Consider the following 17,801-nt stretch of genomic DNA (forward strand, 5'->3'; position numbering starts at 1 on the left):
CACGTATAAAATCGCTTAATTTTTATTCATTTCGTAACCACCTCAACATTCTGCGTGGAGGATGAGCTCTTAACCTGTGGTGGGTGCACAGCCCACTCTGATGGGTTTGAAAAATTCTACAACTTGTTTGCAGATAAGTCCTGTTAAGATACTGGCAGCTGCCAAAATGTAGTCGGATAAAATATGCTACTTTGGTATCTTCCAATTTGTGGGTTAAAAATACCATAACACAGTACTTCTTAAAAGGACACTTTTAAAATGTTGATTACTGCCCATGTGTTCACGCAATTGCTTTTGAGATGAAACTTGCTTGTACACTGGTCATCGCTCAGGAATCTAAATGCATGCGTATTTTTCACAATAGGATGCCGGACCAGCCTTAAATGTCCTTCTGACGGATGGCACATTTTCAATAGTCTCCATACCAAAGCTTTGAATTAATATGTAGTGAACTATGACTTGGGCTATGATATTTCATTAAACTGTCCCCATACACATGAAAGTGTGGTTCAAACTCTTAAAAAAAGTAGTCTGGCCACAATATAAATGGTGCTTGCATGGGATAGCAGTGTTTAAAACACATGTTTAAAAACTTTACCATAACTATGGACAAAAAATTTTTATTTTTCAAAATTATCCAAAGTCATTCGAAATGTAATGCAGTGTAGAAGATCGCCCAGACAACCTGAAAAAAAGGAAAACAATGTAAACAATTGCATTTTTACACTATGGGAACCTCATTTGCCAGTAAAAATATGATAATTGTTTTTTTACCCTTCTATCTGGCAACAAAAGTGACACCTTTTTACAGGAGTCATGTTTGCATAGACCGCAATACCTGCAGTCATAATACAAACAAAAGACATAACTCTGATAATGTGCACTGTCCTCAAGTAGGATGCCGGACCAGCTAATGATAATATGCACTGTCCTCAAGGACAGTGCACATTATCAGAGTTATGTCTTTTATTTGTATTATGACTGCAGGTATTGCGGTCTATGCAAACATGACTCCTTGTAAAAAGGTGTCACTTTTGTTGCCAGATAGAAGGGTAAAAAAACAATTATCAATTGCCTTTTTCTCACTTGTATTCAAATTCAGTGTCTTTTGGTGTCATGTCACGAGGCCGTGTGGTCATTCAGATCCCTCGCCAGCAGTGAATCGCCCATGTGAAGCATTTAGCCTGCATTCGGCCTTTCGCGATTCCTTTTCAAGTAACATTATTTTACACGCACACTAGGGGGAAACACTTTCCTATGCACCTTACTACACTGTGAAAGGTTCATCCCTCCACAGGTATTTCTAATTTCCCAGGGCTGGAATTTGCCAAATTGATTGAAAAAAACAATTACATTTTACGATTGTTTGTGCACTCATTGGTAGATCTTTAATTGTTTATTATGACCTTTAGATAATGCTCAACCATCTAAGTTGTAACCAGGTTTGGCCTCCCTTCTGAAGTCTAATAAGATCGTGCTCCAATCGCTGTTGAATATATTTTGGCTACAGGGTTTGTACATGATTAGTATCAGATATTCTATTCTTTGGGTCTTTCGGTAAAATCACGTAGAACAATTTTTTTTACAAAAAACTACGACGTTTCCATCACAACACAATAAATCGTCATATTTCTCCTGATGAAGATTGCTTGTGTTGCGATTGAAACGTAGTTTTTTGTAAAAAAAATTGTTCTACGTGACTTTACCGAAAGACCCAAAGAATATGAATTCCTGCAGTCACGAAAGCTTTAAGTCAAGATTTATGAGATTCTCTCGAATGATTTTTACAACTTCACATTCAAATGACATAATATAGCTACATGCAACAATATTCAAATATGCTACTGAAAATATGATCGAGTGAAAATCAAGCATTCCATAGACCATATTTTACAGATAACGACAGCTCTTTGTTTTCCTTAGTATTATACTACAATATTCAAACTTGCAAATTAAAATGAGTTTACTTTAAAAATTACTGTTTGCGAGAATGCCAAGCGCTGAATAAGAATGAGGACAGTCTCACCAAGAATAAAGAGAAAGATGTCATAAAGCCCTCCTTGGTCAGCTCCCACGTGCCACCATACTCCTCCTCGTCCACCTTTTGGAAGTTACTGAAGTACAAGTAGAGCAAGCCTGCGTTTATCACGCAGAATCTGTGGGAACACAGGCCAGGACCACACAACTCAAAATGTGCGCTCCCTGAATGGGAATAACGCTGGATTCAAATATGACTCGTGAAAATGTATCAAAAGGGGCAAGTGGCAGGGTCTTGTTTTCAGCCTTTTTTTTATCTTGCTCATTGGGGGTTCTCAGTATGGTAACAAAATCGAATCTTACGTTTCAAACGTGCATTGCACTGCGCAGGCAAAAAGCAATTGTTTACATGTTATACATTCATACCACTTATAGATTTTATATGCAGCATAATGGCAGATAGGAATGTATTTGTGAATTGAACTGTGACCACTGTTTATGACAACTCATTGAATTGTGGAGGTGGTGAATCGTTAAACCCTGAGTTGCGAGCAACATTAATGGTGTCCATATGATAGCGTTGTTTGTTCAGACGATCAGAACTCATCACATACTGTGACTGGGAGAGTGGTTTATGTCTAAATACAGCTGACAACCCAGCGAGTGGGAGATCAAAGTTGGCCACGATTGGCCATCCCCTGCAAGTCCGTGCTGACCCCACTGCAGCTTCTTAAAACTTCAGACAAACTTTTAAAGTATTCAGCAATGCGTGGAGAACTCGGCCTATCGTCATATTTGAAAGTCAACTGTGAGAAATTTCAGCTGTGACCGATCTCCTTTCAAGAGACGAGCATCGCCTCTGGTTTGTTTCAGCAGGGAGACTTACTTTAGAGTTAGGAATACCATTGTTTACTGTTATTCCTCTTACGTTACAGAGTTACGCACATATAATACGGAGGTCATCTTTTGTGTTGAGACCAGAGTGAAGATGAGTAACGTTGCAAGTCTTGAGAGCTCAATTTCTTCACCAAACGCCCCTCCCCGTAAAATAAATCACAGTAATAGCGACCTTAAATCGAGTGTATATATTTTTAAAATGCTTCACACAGTTGCCTAAACATACGCTTCTCATAACACGCTGACGCTACGCGTCCACGATCACTGGCTTGGCGGGCCCAGCAATATTCCTGGGCTGTTCCATAATCAAGAGCTTGGCTCCAATACTTGTTCCAGTGCTCCATAAGCCACGTGGCTCTGTGGATTCAGCTTCTGCTCCATCCCCATTTCTGTCCTCCTTGGCCAGATGGTATCAATAAAAAGCATGTTAAGCTCATGTTAATAATAATTTTTATTTGTAAGGTGCATTTCATCCATAGATCCTAATGTACTTTAATAACAAGAATCAAAGTGCTTAAATTCGTATATGTTAAACCAGTGTTTACAAAAATACAGTTTTTAAATGTGGGTCATTACATCATCAACAATCCAATCAGATGTGTTTACCACCATCAAATATGAACATCACACATTTGCAAGTTTCTGATGACCTGTGTGCTAAGTGGGTGTCACTGGTAAGATGTTAACTACCTCGCCTGGTATGCAGCAGGTCGTGGGTTCAATCCTGACCTTGACGCCTGCTGTATATTTTCAGTTTGCGTGTTTCTCCGTGGGCGCGTGGATTTTTATCCAGGTCCTCTGGTTTTTCCCTCCATATTTAGAATCAACCTCAGGCGTTTAAGAGTATTTGACTGCTATAAATTTCCACATAAGCCACTTAATTGAGCTTTCATTTGTGTGAGTCAGGTCACTTCTGATAAGGAGCTACCACAGCTCAGTGGGCCTTACCCTGGTACAATAAAAAACGATAGCTGAATTTCAAATACAGATAGTTGAGTTTTAGTTTATCAATGCGGTAGAATGACACGCACACGAAGCAGCTCGGGGTGGTACACGAGCATTGCGTTGTTGATTTGCGCGTACTCACAGCAGGATGGCGACAATCCCCTTGAGGGGAACGACTCCCCAGACGACACCCAGAACCAGCCCAATGATCTGACGGATCCAGTAGATGACGTCCAGGAACTCGTCCTGAAGAGGATCGCAGAGACGAAGCCGTTACGGAGACCCCGCGCGCCACCCGAAGCCACCGCCATTGATCACTCGGGAGAATAACGATACTTGGCAGAGAATGCCAAAATAAGTTGTTTAAAGATATAACAAACCAACAAAAACCCACGACCAAATGAGAAGTCACGGAGACAACTCTCTTGTGCAAGGAATATCGCCTGCACGGCTCCTCCTGCAATGATTTTAACGCGACCAACGCCAGATGCAACACTGAAGTCTGGTCTAGATGTACATACTTACCCTGAATGTACAAATATTATTACGGAGCATTGGTATATTAAATAAACGTCTTAATGAGATGCAATGTCACGCGACTATTTTTGAAACTTGTAAAGCAATAAATACTGCCATGCCTGAAAGTGGCAAGAGCATGTATTGGGTTTCACGTGCGGCTGATGTGTCTCTGGTCGCCACTTTAAAAGCAGCGACTTTAAACCCCACAAACCATTCCACTCAACTATATATATTTTATATTGTACCAGGTAAAGTGCACTGAGCTGTGTAGCTCTTTATCAGACGCAACAAATGATAGCTCAACAAAGTGGCTTATAATGTGGAAATGTAAAGCAGCCAAATAATCTGAACGCGTGATGTTGATTCTAAATGTGGAGGGGAAAAACCGGCGGACCCGGAGAAAAATCCACGCGACCACGAGAGAGACACGCAAACTCCAAATATACAGCAGCAGCAGGCGTCGTCAGGGTAGGGATGGAACCCACGACCTCCTGTACGCCAGGCGAGGGAGTGAACATCTCGCCCGTGCCACTCCACTGGGGTCCCCCCCCCCCCCTGGGGGCCTCTTCGCCAGGGGGGGGCGCGAGGAGACGCGGGCTGGAAGGGGTGGGAGACGGTGGGAGATGGTGGGGTGGGAGGCGGTGGGGTGGGTGACGGTGGGGTGGGAGGCGGTGGGGTGGGAGATGGTGGGGTGGGAGACGGTGTGAGATGATGGGGTGGGAGGCGGTGGGGTGGGTGACGGTGGGGTGGGAGGCGGTGGGGTGGGAGATGGTGGGGTGGGAGACGGTGGGAGATGGTGGGGTGGGAGGCGGTGGGGTGGGTGACGGTGGGGTGGGAGGCGGTGGGGTGGGAGATGGTGGGGTGGGAGACGGTGTGAGATGATGGGGTGGGAGGCGGTGGGGTGGGAGACGGTGGGAGATGGTGGGGTGGGAGGCGGTGGGGTGGGAGGCGGTGGGGTGGGAGACGGTGGGAGATGGTGGGGTGGGAGGCGGTGGGGTGGGAGACGGTGGGAGATGGTGGGGTGGGAGGCGGTGGGGTGGGAGGCGGTGGGGTGGGAGACGGTGTGAGATGGTGGGGTGGGAGGCGGTGGGGTGGGAGACGGTGGGAGATGGTGGGGTGGGAGGCGGTGGGGTGGGAGATGGTGGGAGATGGTGGGGTGGGAGGCGGTGGGAGGCGGTGGGAGATGGTGGGGTGGGAGATGGTGGGGTGGGAGGCGGTGGGGTGGGAGACGGTGGGAGATGGTGGGGTGGGAGACGGTGGGAGATGGTGGGGTGGGAGGCGGTGGGAGGCGGTGGGAGATGGTGGGGTGGGAGGCGGTGGGGTGGGAGACGGTGGGAGATGGTGGGGTGGGAGACGGTGGGAGGCGGTGGGGTGGGAGATGGTGTGAGATGGTGGGGTGGGAGACGGTGGGAGATGGTGGGGTGGGAGGCGGTGGGGTGGGAGACGGTGGGAGATGGTGGGGTGGGAGGCGGTGGGGTGGGAGATGGTGGGAGATGGTGGGGTGGGAGGCGGTGGGGTGGGAGACGGTGGGAGATGGTGGGGTGGGAGGCGATGGGGTGGGAGATGGTGTGAGATGGTGGGGTGGGAGGCGGTGGGGTGGGAGATGGTGTGAGATGGTGGGGTGGGCCCGCCTCGTCCCAGGGAGCTGATGGACACCACAGCGATGGAGGCGAGATGAGAGGCAGCAGGAGGGAATGGCTTGGCCCTTATCTAGGCACGGTTGAGAGAGAAACCAGAGATGAGAGTTTAGAGATCGATGAGACATGAGAGAGATGAGGGATGATGGGACGGGGCCTCCTCTTGCCTTGTCTCCCCATTGCGCGCCGGCGCTCAGCGCTTTGCTCCAAGGCGACTTCACGGCGCCGTTACTGACGCCGCCTCTCTTCTTCTGCGGCGAGGCCATGGGCTCGAACAGGGACTCCTTGGTTGCTCTACTGGCCCTCACTGCGTGGCCCCACCACCCCCTCACTGCGTGCACCCTCGCTACGTGGGACCTCGCCGCCTTGGGCCTCGCTGTGCTGACGGACGCCGTGTGGTGGCACCGGCGGCCGCAATGCACCGCGGCGGCCGCGTCACCTCCTGTCCACTTTGACAGGAGCCCCCTCCTCCAGCCCCGCCCCCTCCTCCAGCCCCGCCCCCTCCTCCAGCCCCGCCCCCTCCTCCAGCCCCGCCCCCTCCTCCAGCCCCGCCCCCTCCTCCAGCCCCGCCCCCTCCTCCAGCCCCGCCCCCTCCTCCAGCCCCGCCCCCTCCTCCAGCCCCGCCCCCTCCTCCAGCCCCGCCCCCTCCTCCAGCCCTGGCGCCTGCTGTAAATTTGGAGTTTGAATGTCTCCCTCTCCCCGTGGTCGCGTGCATTTTTCTCCGGGTTCTCTGGTTTTCCCTCCACGTTTAGACTTTCGCTGATAGAATTTCCACATGATAAGCCACTTCGTTGAGCTATCATGTGTGATTGCCAGGTCGCTTCTAAAAAATGAAATATTTTTCAGTGGGCCTTACCTGCTAAAATAAACATAGTTTAATAGCTTTAGTTTGTTATGTGGAAATGATAGCAGCCAAATACTTCTCGATGCATGTTGATAAATGTGGAAGGGAAAACTGGAGGACCCGGAGAAATTCCACACGACCACAGGAGGAGAGACATGCAAATTCCAAATATATACAGGCATCAGGGTTGCGGATCGAACCCACGACCTCCTGCATACCCAGGCGAGGTAGTTAACATCTCACCACCGTGGCACCCCTTGGTATTGTGATGAGAGATTGCTGTGAGGTATCTCAGCAGTGGTTCTACGCCAGCACCTTTTGATCGAGGGATCGCGTACCCTCTGGGGATGAGAGGATGATCGGAAAGGGGAGCAGTTTGCGGCGTAAATGCTGTGCAAGATAAATGTCAAAATTGCGCTGAAACGTCAACGCCTTGTTCGCGGTGATAAACGCACTCGCCTACCACACGAAACACAATGACCAGATGCGTGGACATGTGATCTCTCTTTCTCTCCATCTATCGTGGCCCTGAGTTAAAGAACATTTTATTTTTGGAGCTGAGATTGGGATGGGGGGCGGCACATTACCAAAACGATTGAGAACCACTGCTCTATACAGATGCCTGCATCATGGAGATGTGTTAACAACTGAGATTGACAACATCAACGTATGTATTAACGCTTTTCTCATCCAAATCAAACATTAACCCTAGCCTTAAACATCTGTTGTCTATAATAACTTATGAATATTAGGATACATATACTGTGACTTGTCTAACACGTTAAACAGAAACGAATAACAAGATTGCTTGTTCTCAGTTAAATTCGCACCGTGTTTATCCCGGGTCTTTTTGTACATTGTAGATGAAAGGACAATGTGCTGATTGGCTCACCTTGTGGGTTACCAGAATTGCAATGAATGAAGTTGCCGACGACTATAGTTTCAGTATATTTACTGATAAACACTCTTGTTTTTCATAAAATAGTCGAATTTGTTTAAATTTGCCAACAGGTTTGGGCAAGTATTCAATTCGAGTGACAGTCTCATTGCTTATGTTAATGTCATACCGGTCATTTCTCGACGAGACAGGGGGTCTTCGTCAAGCAGTGGAGACAGACTCGCATGCTGCTGGCGATGTCGCCATCGCAGTTGCACAGGACAATGCAGGGCAATGGCACAACACAGAAGCTTTCACAAGTCGATGCGTAATGATACGGAATGGTAACGTCCGACATGGTGAATCACAACCGAAAGAACGTTGACTGGACGTTGTATATTTGTTTAACATTCGCAACGAAAGCACTTAGCCAGGCCAATCTTCCACCTTAAATAGTATAATAAAGCTCGTTGAGACGACTTCTGGAATCCGTCTTTTATTCAACTTGTATACAGCTTTTCCTTCACGCTGCTGACAGGCAGCGTGAGAGGGACAGATAGCGAGAGAGACACACTGCCACGTGGCAACCCAGAGCCCCGCTCCCGCATGGCCCCCTTCCTCTGTTCGTTCCCGTTCTGACCACGTGTCGTTCGTCTCCACCCCTATTTAATACCCGGGTCACTAGGTACGTTTCCCCCAATCCTGGCTAGCCTCCATGGAATATTCTAGGCTCCCTCGTAAGCTGCCGGGACCACGCCCCTGACTCATCTCCCCATTGGCTGTGGCCAAAGCCAGCAGAACCAATCCCCTACTTCCAGCTGTCACCTTTCCATTACGTCAGGGCCACGCCCCTAGACTTCCCCCCATTGGCTATAAACCAGGACCGGCAGAGCCAATCATCATGACAAGTTGTGATACGTCATTGAGCCTGATATATCCTCACATTACAATAGGATGGAAAGCAGTTGTGAAAATGTACGGGCTTTTTCGCTGTATACCGTGGTAGATGTTGAAGACGATTATGTAATGAACTCATGCACTCTTCAGTTCATGAAAAAGGACTCTCTAGCGGGATTTTACATAGAATTAGTGTCTAAATATATATGGGCGTTTCATGACTGTACATGAAGCTGAACACGACGGCAAATTAATTTTAATGAGGGCGCCTTCACCCACCAATAATAAATGGCTTAAACTAATACAGCCCCCAAAGTAATTAGACCATCACCGATATTGTTTCTGACCGTTAAACTTTCTCCCACAACCCACACATAGCCTTAACAAGTGCTGTTAGTGAGCACCTTATGAAGGCTGGCACGGCACACGAGGGGGGTGGGGTGGCCAGCACCACGCCCAGCCGCCTTTGTCTCCCCAGTGGCGATGTTTACACACCGCACCAAGCACTCATTTGTGGCTGAGTCGACCCAGGGGAGGCCCAGGACCGGTTCAGATAATCGTCACTGGTGTTGGTAGCTGTGAACGGGAATCGAGCTCGGGTGGCTGGATTCGCGCTAACCACAACACTACCGCACTCCCCCCAACCCACCGCATCGCTCGTGTCACCCACATCCCACTTGAACTCCGCCACATCTCCCCTGCCCGGCCTCATGAGAGCACAACCCACACAGCACCGCGTGCCCACCCCTCTGTGCCCTCGGCACCGCAGTCTGCCCATGTGTAGTATGGTTCCAGGGAGACTTGACACGTAGTTGGATGCACACGCTTATTTATTAACACCAGCACGTAACTCGGAAGCTTACAGTAACTGAAGGGGTATCGGCCCCTTCACCCGTCTAGCCACGGAACACAACAGCCTAGCTCACAGCTAGCTTACACCTAGGTTACGGCACCCCGAATATCCAGACCCCGCTCTTAGAAGAGCGTCGGTTCTGGGCTCTGGGGGCCACGCCGTTGGCTTGCCTGGTCGGTCCTTAAAAGGACAGCGATCCCAGGGAGTTCCAGGGCCGGTCTAGCTGGTCTTCTTTTTTCACTGGTTACAGCTTAACACACTAGACCCAGAGCCCTTCGGCTCACCGCCTTAAATAGCCATCTCCCCCCGAGGGGAGGGGCTGTGGGGGATCCCAGCGTACGGCGAGGACGTCGCTGCAAGCACCTGCTCCGCGTACCGACGTAGCCACGTCCATTGTGTTTGTTTGCCACCCGCGGCAAGTCTAAATCAGGCCGTCTACAACGGCTACAATGGCTCTACATCACCCCCCCCCCCTGTACAGCTCGCAGCCGTCCCGGCTGCAACAAAATAGCAATAAAGATGCATCCCCCCCTTTGAACCCGTGTGTGCCTCACAAATCTTTAACAACAACAACAACAACAAGAAGAACAAACCAACACGACACACCCCGACCGAATAAATACCCCATCCCGTAAAAACAACATATATACAAGAACCGAGGGCGGTCGCTCGCAAGGGTCGCATTGGCGGCCGGCCTCACAAAAGTCTACGCGTTCTGGCGCGCGTCCTTGCAGCGGGGCCGTCACAAGGGACCCCTCTGGTTTGGCCAGTGGCGGTTGTTAGCAGTCCGGGTGTGAGGGTGTCCGGCTCTGCTGCAGAGCGACCCCCGACCCCCCCGGGAGGGGTTGGCGGTCGTGAGCGTGTCACTCCTGGTGTGCCTGGAGGTGGAACAGACGGTGTTAAGTCAGATGACAGCAGAGAAGTCGTACTCCGGGAGTCGGTGGACCCCTCACATGATTGGCCACGCGTGTGTGAAGTAGGAACATGGGGTGCAACGAACGGTTTTAACCTGGAGGGGTGCACAAACCACCGACGTTTCCCCCATCGGATACGCACACATTGTGGGCGCAAAACCTGCACCACCTCCACGGGCCCCCGCCACGGCCGCACCAGTTTAGACGAGGTTGCTAGCGGGACTTGGGGACAGTGCAACCACGCCTGGTCACCCGGCTTCCACTGAAGCACGTGCACCCGAGCCAGCCTGAGCCTCTCATTTGCCTTCTGGCGGAGTTCAGAGTTCTGCATGGCCGCCTCCCGCGCCTCTGTCAATTTAGCGACGTTGAATTTCACATGTTCGGCCAATTTGGATTTACTATGCGGCGTGGAGATCCGCAGCTGAGTCGGAACAGGTGGGTTAGGCTCGCGGCCATACATTAGGAAAAAGGGTGAAAACCCGGTCACCGCATGGGGAGCCATCCTGTATGCTGCTAAAACCCCCGGGATATGAAGGTCCCAATCGGTCTGGGATTCAGACACCTGCTGGGACAGCATGGACGTGATGGTCCGATGCAGCCGCTCCACCATTCCGTCCGTTTGCGGATGATATGGGGAGGTACGAATCTTTTTCGTTCCCAGGAGCTCGCACACCTCGTGGAGAAGCTTCCCCGAAAATGTTTTACCCTGATCGGTCAGCAGCCGCTCCGGAGCACCTTTGTCGAGGACATAGCCCTGGACAAAGGCCTCCACGATGGCCGCTGCTGACTGATTGGCGAGGGCCCAGGCCATAGACCATCTCGTAAAATATTCTACCCCGGTTAACAGGTATCTATTCCCCCTAGGCGTAGCAGGGAATGGGCCCAGAATATCTAGTGCAACGAGCTCGTTAACTCGGGAAACTTTTATGGACTGTAAGGGTGGATTAGACCCCTTGGCTGGTGGCTTCCTTTGCGCGCACTGGGTGCATGACCCCAACAGGTCCTCCACATCCCTTGCCATGCCCGGCCATGAAAAATTTAGTTGGAGTGTGGCAAGGGTTTTGTGGGTCCCTAAGTGAAGGAGTCGCTCGTGCGCAGCCCACACGACCCTCCCCCGCAACGCAGAAGGCACCACCAGCCGGTGTCGACGGGATTTGCCGTCCCAGTGCATGAGAAGGCCCTGACCAACCCCCAGGAGTCGACATTTTCACCCCCCCGCACAATTCCCCCGATGCGACGGCGTAAAGCGAGGAGGGAGGTGTCCTCCATTTGGAGGTGCCCCCACTCCGCAACCGACAATCCCAGCAAGGAATCCCTCCCTTCTTGCTTGATAGGACCGGCAACGGAAGGCGCATCGGCGGCGGCTGCTAAAACCGAATTAGAGCTGACATTCGGAATGTCTGCAACACCCCGAACCCAGAAGGCAAGCGCACTCAGAGGTGGGTGGTAACCGGGACAGAGCGTCCGCGTTGGTGTGGCGAGTGCCCTTACGATAGGTAGTCGCAAAATCGAAATCCTGAAGGATTTCCAACCATCGAGACAATTGTCCCAATGGCTGTTGAACCCGCAAAGCATACTGCAGCGCCGCATGATCTGTGCGAACGGTGAAACGCCGACCGTACAGATATGGGCGGTATTGTTGAATGAAGTACACGATTGCCAATAGTTCCCTACGGGTAACGCAGTATCTTTGTTCCGCCGGAGACAACACCCGACTGCCGTACGCAACCACATGTTCCACACCCCCAATAACCTGGGAGAGAATGCCCCCGATGCCCGTGTTGCTTGCGTCTGTATCGAGCAAGAAGGGTTTTGTAAAATCGGGGTAACTCAATGGCGGAGCCCCGACTAGGGCGTCCCGGAGCGAGTGAAAAGCAGCGTCTTCCTCCTTACCCCAATGAAATTTGACCCCCTTCGCTGTCAAGGCATGTAAGAGTTTTGTAATGGAAGCGAAATCAGCGACAAACCGGCGGTAGTATGATGCGAATCCGATGAAACTCCTAACCTCACCCACCGAGGTGGGAGTCGGCCAGGAGCTAACACATTTCGTTTTGGCGGGATCAGTGGCAATGCCTGAACGGCCCACAATGTGACCCAAATAGCGCACCGATTCGCGGAGCAAGAAACACTTCTGGAGCTTGAACTTCAAATTAGCAGCCCGCATCTTGAGCAAAACGGCATGCAACCTCTGGAGGTGTTCCTCGAATGTTCTACTAAAGACGATGACATCGTCTAGGTAAATCAGACACGAATCCCACTGCAAGCCAGCCAGAACCAATTCCATTAATCGCTGAAAAGTTGCCGGCGCGGAATGTAATCCCATTGGCAAGCGATTAAATTGGAAAAGGCACTGCGGCATACGGAAAGCAGTTTTTGTTTTTGATTCGTCATCCAGAGGGAGCTGCCAGAACCCGGACAATAAATCCAATGGGGATAAGAATCGCGCCCCTGCCAGGGCATCAAGCGATTCATGCATCCGGGGAAGCGGGTATGACTCGGCTACAGAAATTTTGTTAAGCCGACGGAAATCCACACAAAAGCGCAATGATCCGTCGTGTTTTTTAACCAGAACGATCGGCGCGCCCCAAGGGCTGGTGGAAGGGGATATGATATCCGCAGCTAGCATGTCATCAACAGCCGATTTAACATGCTCCTTTTCGGCGGGACTTAACCGAAAGGGATTTTGGCGGATTGGCGCGCTGTCACCCGTGTCAATATGGTGTTTGAGCAATTTAGTACAGCCAATATCGTATTTATTTAGACTAAAAACGTCTGAAAATTCGCGAAGGAGGACTCGAAGCCTCTCACGCTGTGGACCGGACAGGTCCACCGATCCCGCGCAAAGCGCATCGAGCCACCCCTCATCACGATCTGAATGCGGTAGCGAGGGCGAACCGGCGCTCACCTGAGCAACAACCGGTTCCTCACGAGGTACCGGCGTCGCGTGCGCGAGCACGGTCCCCTGAGGAACCACGGCCGTTCGCGACCCCACATTGAGGACCGCGATGAAGGGGTCCTCGTCCCCTTTTACCAGGGTCTGGGCCGTTACCAAGTCGGGTCCGTTGACCCCAGCCCTCGATGGTCCCAATAGAACCCCCCGATCCCCGACACCCTCCGCAAACGGCCGGCGCAGCCTAAGAGGTACGAGCATTTGAGCTCCCGGCGGTACGCGTACCGTCCTCGCGACCAGTGCCGGTACCGTTGCAAACGCCGCATGGACAGTGGTAGCGGGGGATGACAAAAAGGCCATACGTCACCCCGATGGGAGTTCAATGCATCCTTGGTCGATTAGTATACGAATGGGAATTTTGGCCAAGAAATCCGTCCCCAACAGGCACGGAACCGCCAGCGAGGAGGAGACCAATATCGGGCCAGATAATTTAATGTCCCCAATACAAATTTGCGCGCGGATCTGTCCGATAATGCCCAACGAACCCCCATTAGCAGCGTAACATGGGACATCAACAGGGAGCAAGGGACGACTTTGAATGGGGAGAATGTTGTAAATCAAATCGGACACAATAGTCGCCGATGCTCCCGGATCAATCAAGACCCGTACCTCGACCCCATCAATATGTCCCACAACAACCGACGACCCCGACGACGCGGCAACAACACGATAAGCCAACTCGGACCACTGGGTCGGTTGGACCGCACACTCCTCGGAGGTATGTTTTGGCGTGACAATGGATAATTTCTGACCCCCGTTAGTTGTGGTGTGTGAGTGAGTGGCAGGTGTGTGTGTGGGCCAATCATGTGGGGTGCCACGACTCGCTGGATTTTGCTGGGGAGACTTGGGTCGAGGCGCGACGTCCTGGCGAGGCGTCGCACCACGCTGCCGAGGAGCCCGGCATCCCGAGGCCACATGGCCCCGGAGGCCACAGTTGTAGCAGCGCGTGAGTGCTGCTGATGACTTGGGCTGATCCCGGCGGCTCGGTCCGTCCCGAGCTGGCCGTACTCCGGACCTCCACTCCGTCGGGCGATCCACAGCGCAGATGTCTTCCGCTGGGAGGGCGGACGCAGCCACGGTATGGCTGGCCGTCGCTTTGCTGGCCTTCCGACGTTGGGCCAGCAGGTTGGCATGAATGTGCCGGGCGGCCCTCAACGAACACATTTCCGCATCGTCTTCAGCCAAGACAACGATGTCCAAATCATCGGCCAGCAGCAGCAGCTTCTCCGGTGACCATGGCGTCCACCCCATCCTCGTCCATCCGTGGAAAAGCTGTTTTCGCCAGGGCCAGGAGAGCCGTGCGGTACGCCAGGGGCGACTCCTTGGCGCCCCGCTGGCGATCGTAAAACAGCTGACGACAGTCCGAGGGTGGTCCATAGACCGCGGCGAGGAGTTGCAGCGCCATTTGCAGCGTGGCGCGCTTCGCCCTTGGTGCCGAGGTGAGAGTGGCGAGGGCATCGTTGTCAAGCATCGCCGGCAGCGCACGCAACGCCTCGTCGTCGGTCCATTTCGCCATCTCTTGATGGGCGAGGAAGCGCCTCTGGAAGCCACCCCAGTCGCCTTCTCCTCCCACGAATTCCTTGAGAGGTGGCAGTCGCTGTTGCACCGCAGCGTCCGTAGGCGAAAAACGCTCTCCGTCACTCCGTGCAGCTTTGGCGGGCTGGTCGCGTGGCAACGGCGGTTGCTGTGGTGACGTTTCGCTGTCTGCCGCTGCCGGCGTGGCTTGTGGTTGGTGAGTATCGGCCACGTGACGTAGCCCCGCCTCGCCGTCAGCCTGCACTGTACTTATGGCGGGAACTTAAAACTCAGCGTCCTTGGAAATGGCGGGAAGCGGCATCTTATGCCGGCCGCCATCAGCCCGCGCAGCTCCACCCGCACCCAGCCGGGTAATTTCTTCCAGTGTCGCGGTTGCAGCATACAGCAATTCGGCCAGTCGAGAGTGTGCCAGCCGCAGTCCTTCAGGCGACGGTCCCCACTCGTCCTGACGCTGCGGTGTAGGTGGACTTGGCTCCTACTGCTCGGGTCCGCCCGCAGCCATCTCTGGCTCGAAGTCGGCCGTGGTTTCCTCTGCCTCCGTCTCTCTGGTACGAGCTGTGCGTCGCGTCTCCATCCTTGTAAAACCACTCCTGACACCAGATGTAGTATGGTTCCAGGGAGACTTGACACGTAGTTGGAGGCACACGCTTATTTATTAACACCAGCACGTAACTCGGAAGCTTACAGTAACTGAAGGGGTATCGGCCCCTTCACCCGTCTAGCTACGGAACACAACAGCCTAGCTCACAGCTAGCTTACACCTAGGTTACGGCACCCCAAATACCCAGACCCCGCTCTTAGAAGAGCGTCGGTTCTGGGCTCTGGGGGCCACGCCGCTGGCTTGCCTGGTCGGTCCTTAAAAGGACAGCGATCCCAGGGAGTTCCAGGGCCGGTCTAGCTGGTCTTCTTTCTTCACTGGTTACAGCTTAATACACTAGACCCAGAGCCCTTCGGCTCACCGCCTTAAATAGCCATCTCCCCCCGAGGGGAGGGGCTGTGAGGGATCCCAGCGTATGGCGAGGACGTCGCTGCGAGCACCTGCTCCGCGTACCGACGTAGCCACGCCCATTGTGTTTGTTTGCCACCCGCGGAAAGTCTAAATCAGGCCGTCTACAATGGCTACAACGGCTCTACACATGTGTGCATCACTGAGGAGCTGCACCTGAATGTCAACGACGTTACATTTATATTTAACCAGCTCGGCAAAGTGTCTGTCTCCCAGTCAGAAGCGAGCAAGTTCAAATCCTGGTAATGGGTTGGCATCTAAAAGTCTCTCGTGGAATGAATGAAGTGGGACCGATTCGTGAACCATTGCTTTCCAAGTAATTCATGGAAAAATTTCCACCTTTGGAGTTTCATAAAAGTAAATCCTCCAAATTAATATACTGTACACCAATTCACCACGTATTACGGTGGAGTAGTGCACCAATTACAACAACGATGATGACGATAATGATGAATCTGTAAATACTTCACTGAGTTTCTAAGCTGTTTTCCGGAAGGTCATCAAACCCCATTCTATTTCATCCAACCTCCAACCTTTACGCAATGCCCAAACGCAAATCTCTTTGTACTGCACCAATCCCAATCTCTACATGAAACTCAACACATTCGTCAATAACACCCTTTAAAAATTACATGTCCATATTTATAGGTATATAAATTTACAACAATACATTACCCTCAGATTATATGGAGATATAGGCCATTTGTGTGGATCTGTGTTTTACTATATGGTGCTGTCATATTTACAAAAACGGAACAGCCACACAAATATTACATGAAAATACCAAAATACACATTATAAGGCTAATCAGATTTGGTGTCAAGGGTTATTTCACTTCTAAATCTAGCACTTACATATTGTTTTCATAACATTTACGGCAAATAGCATTTATAGCAAAAATTACATGTACATATAAAATATCTCTCATCACTTAATGTCATCACTTTATCTCATCACTTGATGTCATCACTTTATCTCGCTCTTGATGCAGTCGTGTAGAGTTCCAGATGTGATTCGCGGGTAACCAACATCGCAGACAACAAGTTCGTGAATAACGAGGGAATATTATAATACAAATCACCGTAACCTCACACCTGATAAATGTAGAATTTTAATCGAACAAATATTTTTGAAATGTAGAAATTGAATCGAATCAAAATAAAATGAATAGATGTAACTGCTGGGGTTACGTTCCTGAAAACCGCCGTGGTTGGCAAAACCTTATGGGAAATAGGAGGTTATAGAAATTGTGGCCCCGGTCACTTTCGTCAAAGCCTCAGTTGCCTGTTCCTTCACTAAACACAAATAAAAAAACAATAAGTGTTCAAATAAAATAATTGAAACCAAACAGGACCCAGCGGGGTGGGCTGGTAGGAACGAACAATTGAATGGCTATAATAAAATGAAATGGCAAAAAATGGCCGCCATGCCCCATGGCCCCGCCCTCCACCCGCGTAACCCCGCCCCGGCCACCCGTGGTCCCGCCCCATCTCGGTGTCCCCGCCCCCAGCTCGTGGCCCCGCCCCTTACCGCCGTAACCCCGCCCCAACCTCGCGTAGCCCCGCCCTGCACCTCGTGGCCACGCCCCCTGCCGCAGTAGCCCTGCCCAGCCCCGCGTAGCCCCGCCCCCTACCGCTGTAGTCCCGCCCAATACACCCCTAGCGGGGGAGGAATTCCCAGGCCTGGCTCTAGGCTGGCGACCCGCCGACGACGGGGAGGTAGAGAGTTTATTTTTATGTAAAAGCTGTAAATTTAAATGTTTCTATTTAAAAACATCAGGGAATGTAACATTGTTAAACATTAACTCCCTTTCACACACGCGGGGGGGGGTACGATACGAAGGGAGAGTTTGAGGCCTATTTCTAGACTGTAGGCCTAGCTGTAGGCTTTAGGCCGCTGCGAGTACATTTGTAATTGAAATGTTTTACTCAAAAACTAGCCAGGAAAGC

The 17,801-nt window shown here is 51.4% G+C and overlaps 1 protein-coding gene across 1 annotated transcript; it reads right to left on the minus strand.

The window, feature by feature from the left end:
* Nucleotides 1-6: 6 nt before the first annotated feature.
* On the minus strand, nucleotides 7-6,431 carry RAB5IF (RAB5 interacting factor). Its single transcript, XM_061565523.1, has 4 exons — nucleotides 6,143-6,431; nucleotides 3,962-4,065; nucleotides 2,027-2,156; nucleotides 7-685 (listed from the first exon to the last, which is right to left on the minus strand). The coding sequence occupies exons 1-4, from the start codon at nucleotides 6,239-6,241 to the stop codon at nucleotides 644-646; spliced, it is 375 nt and encodes a 124-aa protein (XP_061421507.1). The 5' UTR covers nucleotides 6,242-6,431; the 3' UTR covers nucleotides 7-643.
* Between the last annotated feature and the right edge of the window lie 11,370 nt (nucleotides 6,432-17,801).

Source organism: Lethenteron reissneri, chromosome 35, assembly GCF_015708825.2.
Source record: "Lethenteron reissneri isolate LAM-NWPU_2019-01 chromosome 35, ASM1570882v1, whole genome shotgun sequence".
Classification (NCBI taxonomy): Eukaryota; Metazoa; Chordata; class Hyperoartia; order Petromyzontiformes; family Petromyzontidae; genus Lethenteron; species Lethenteron reissneri.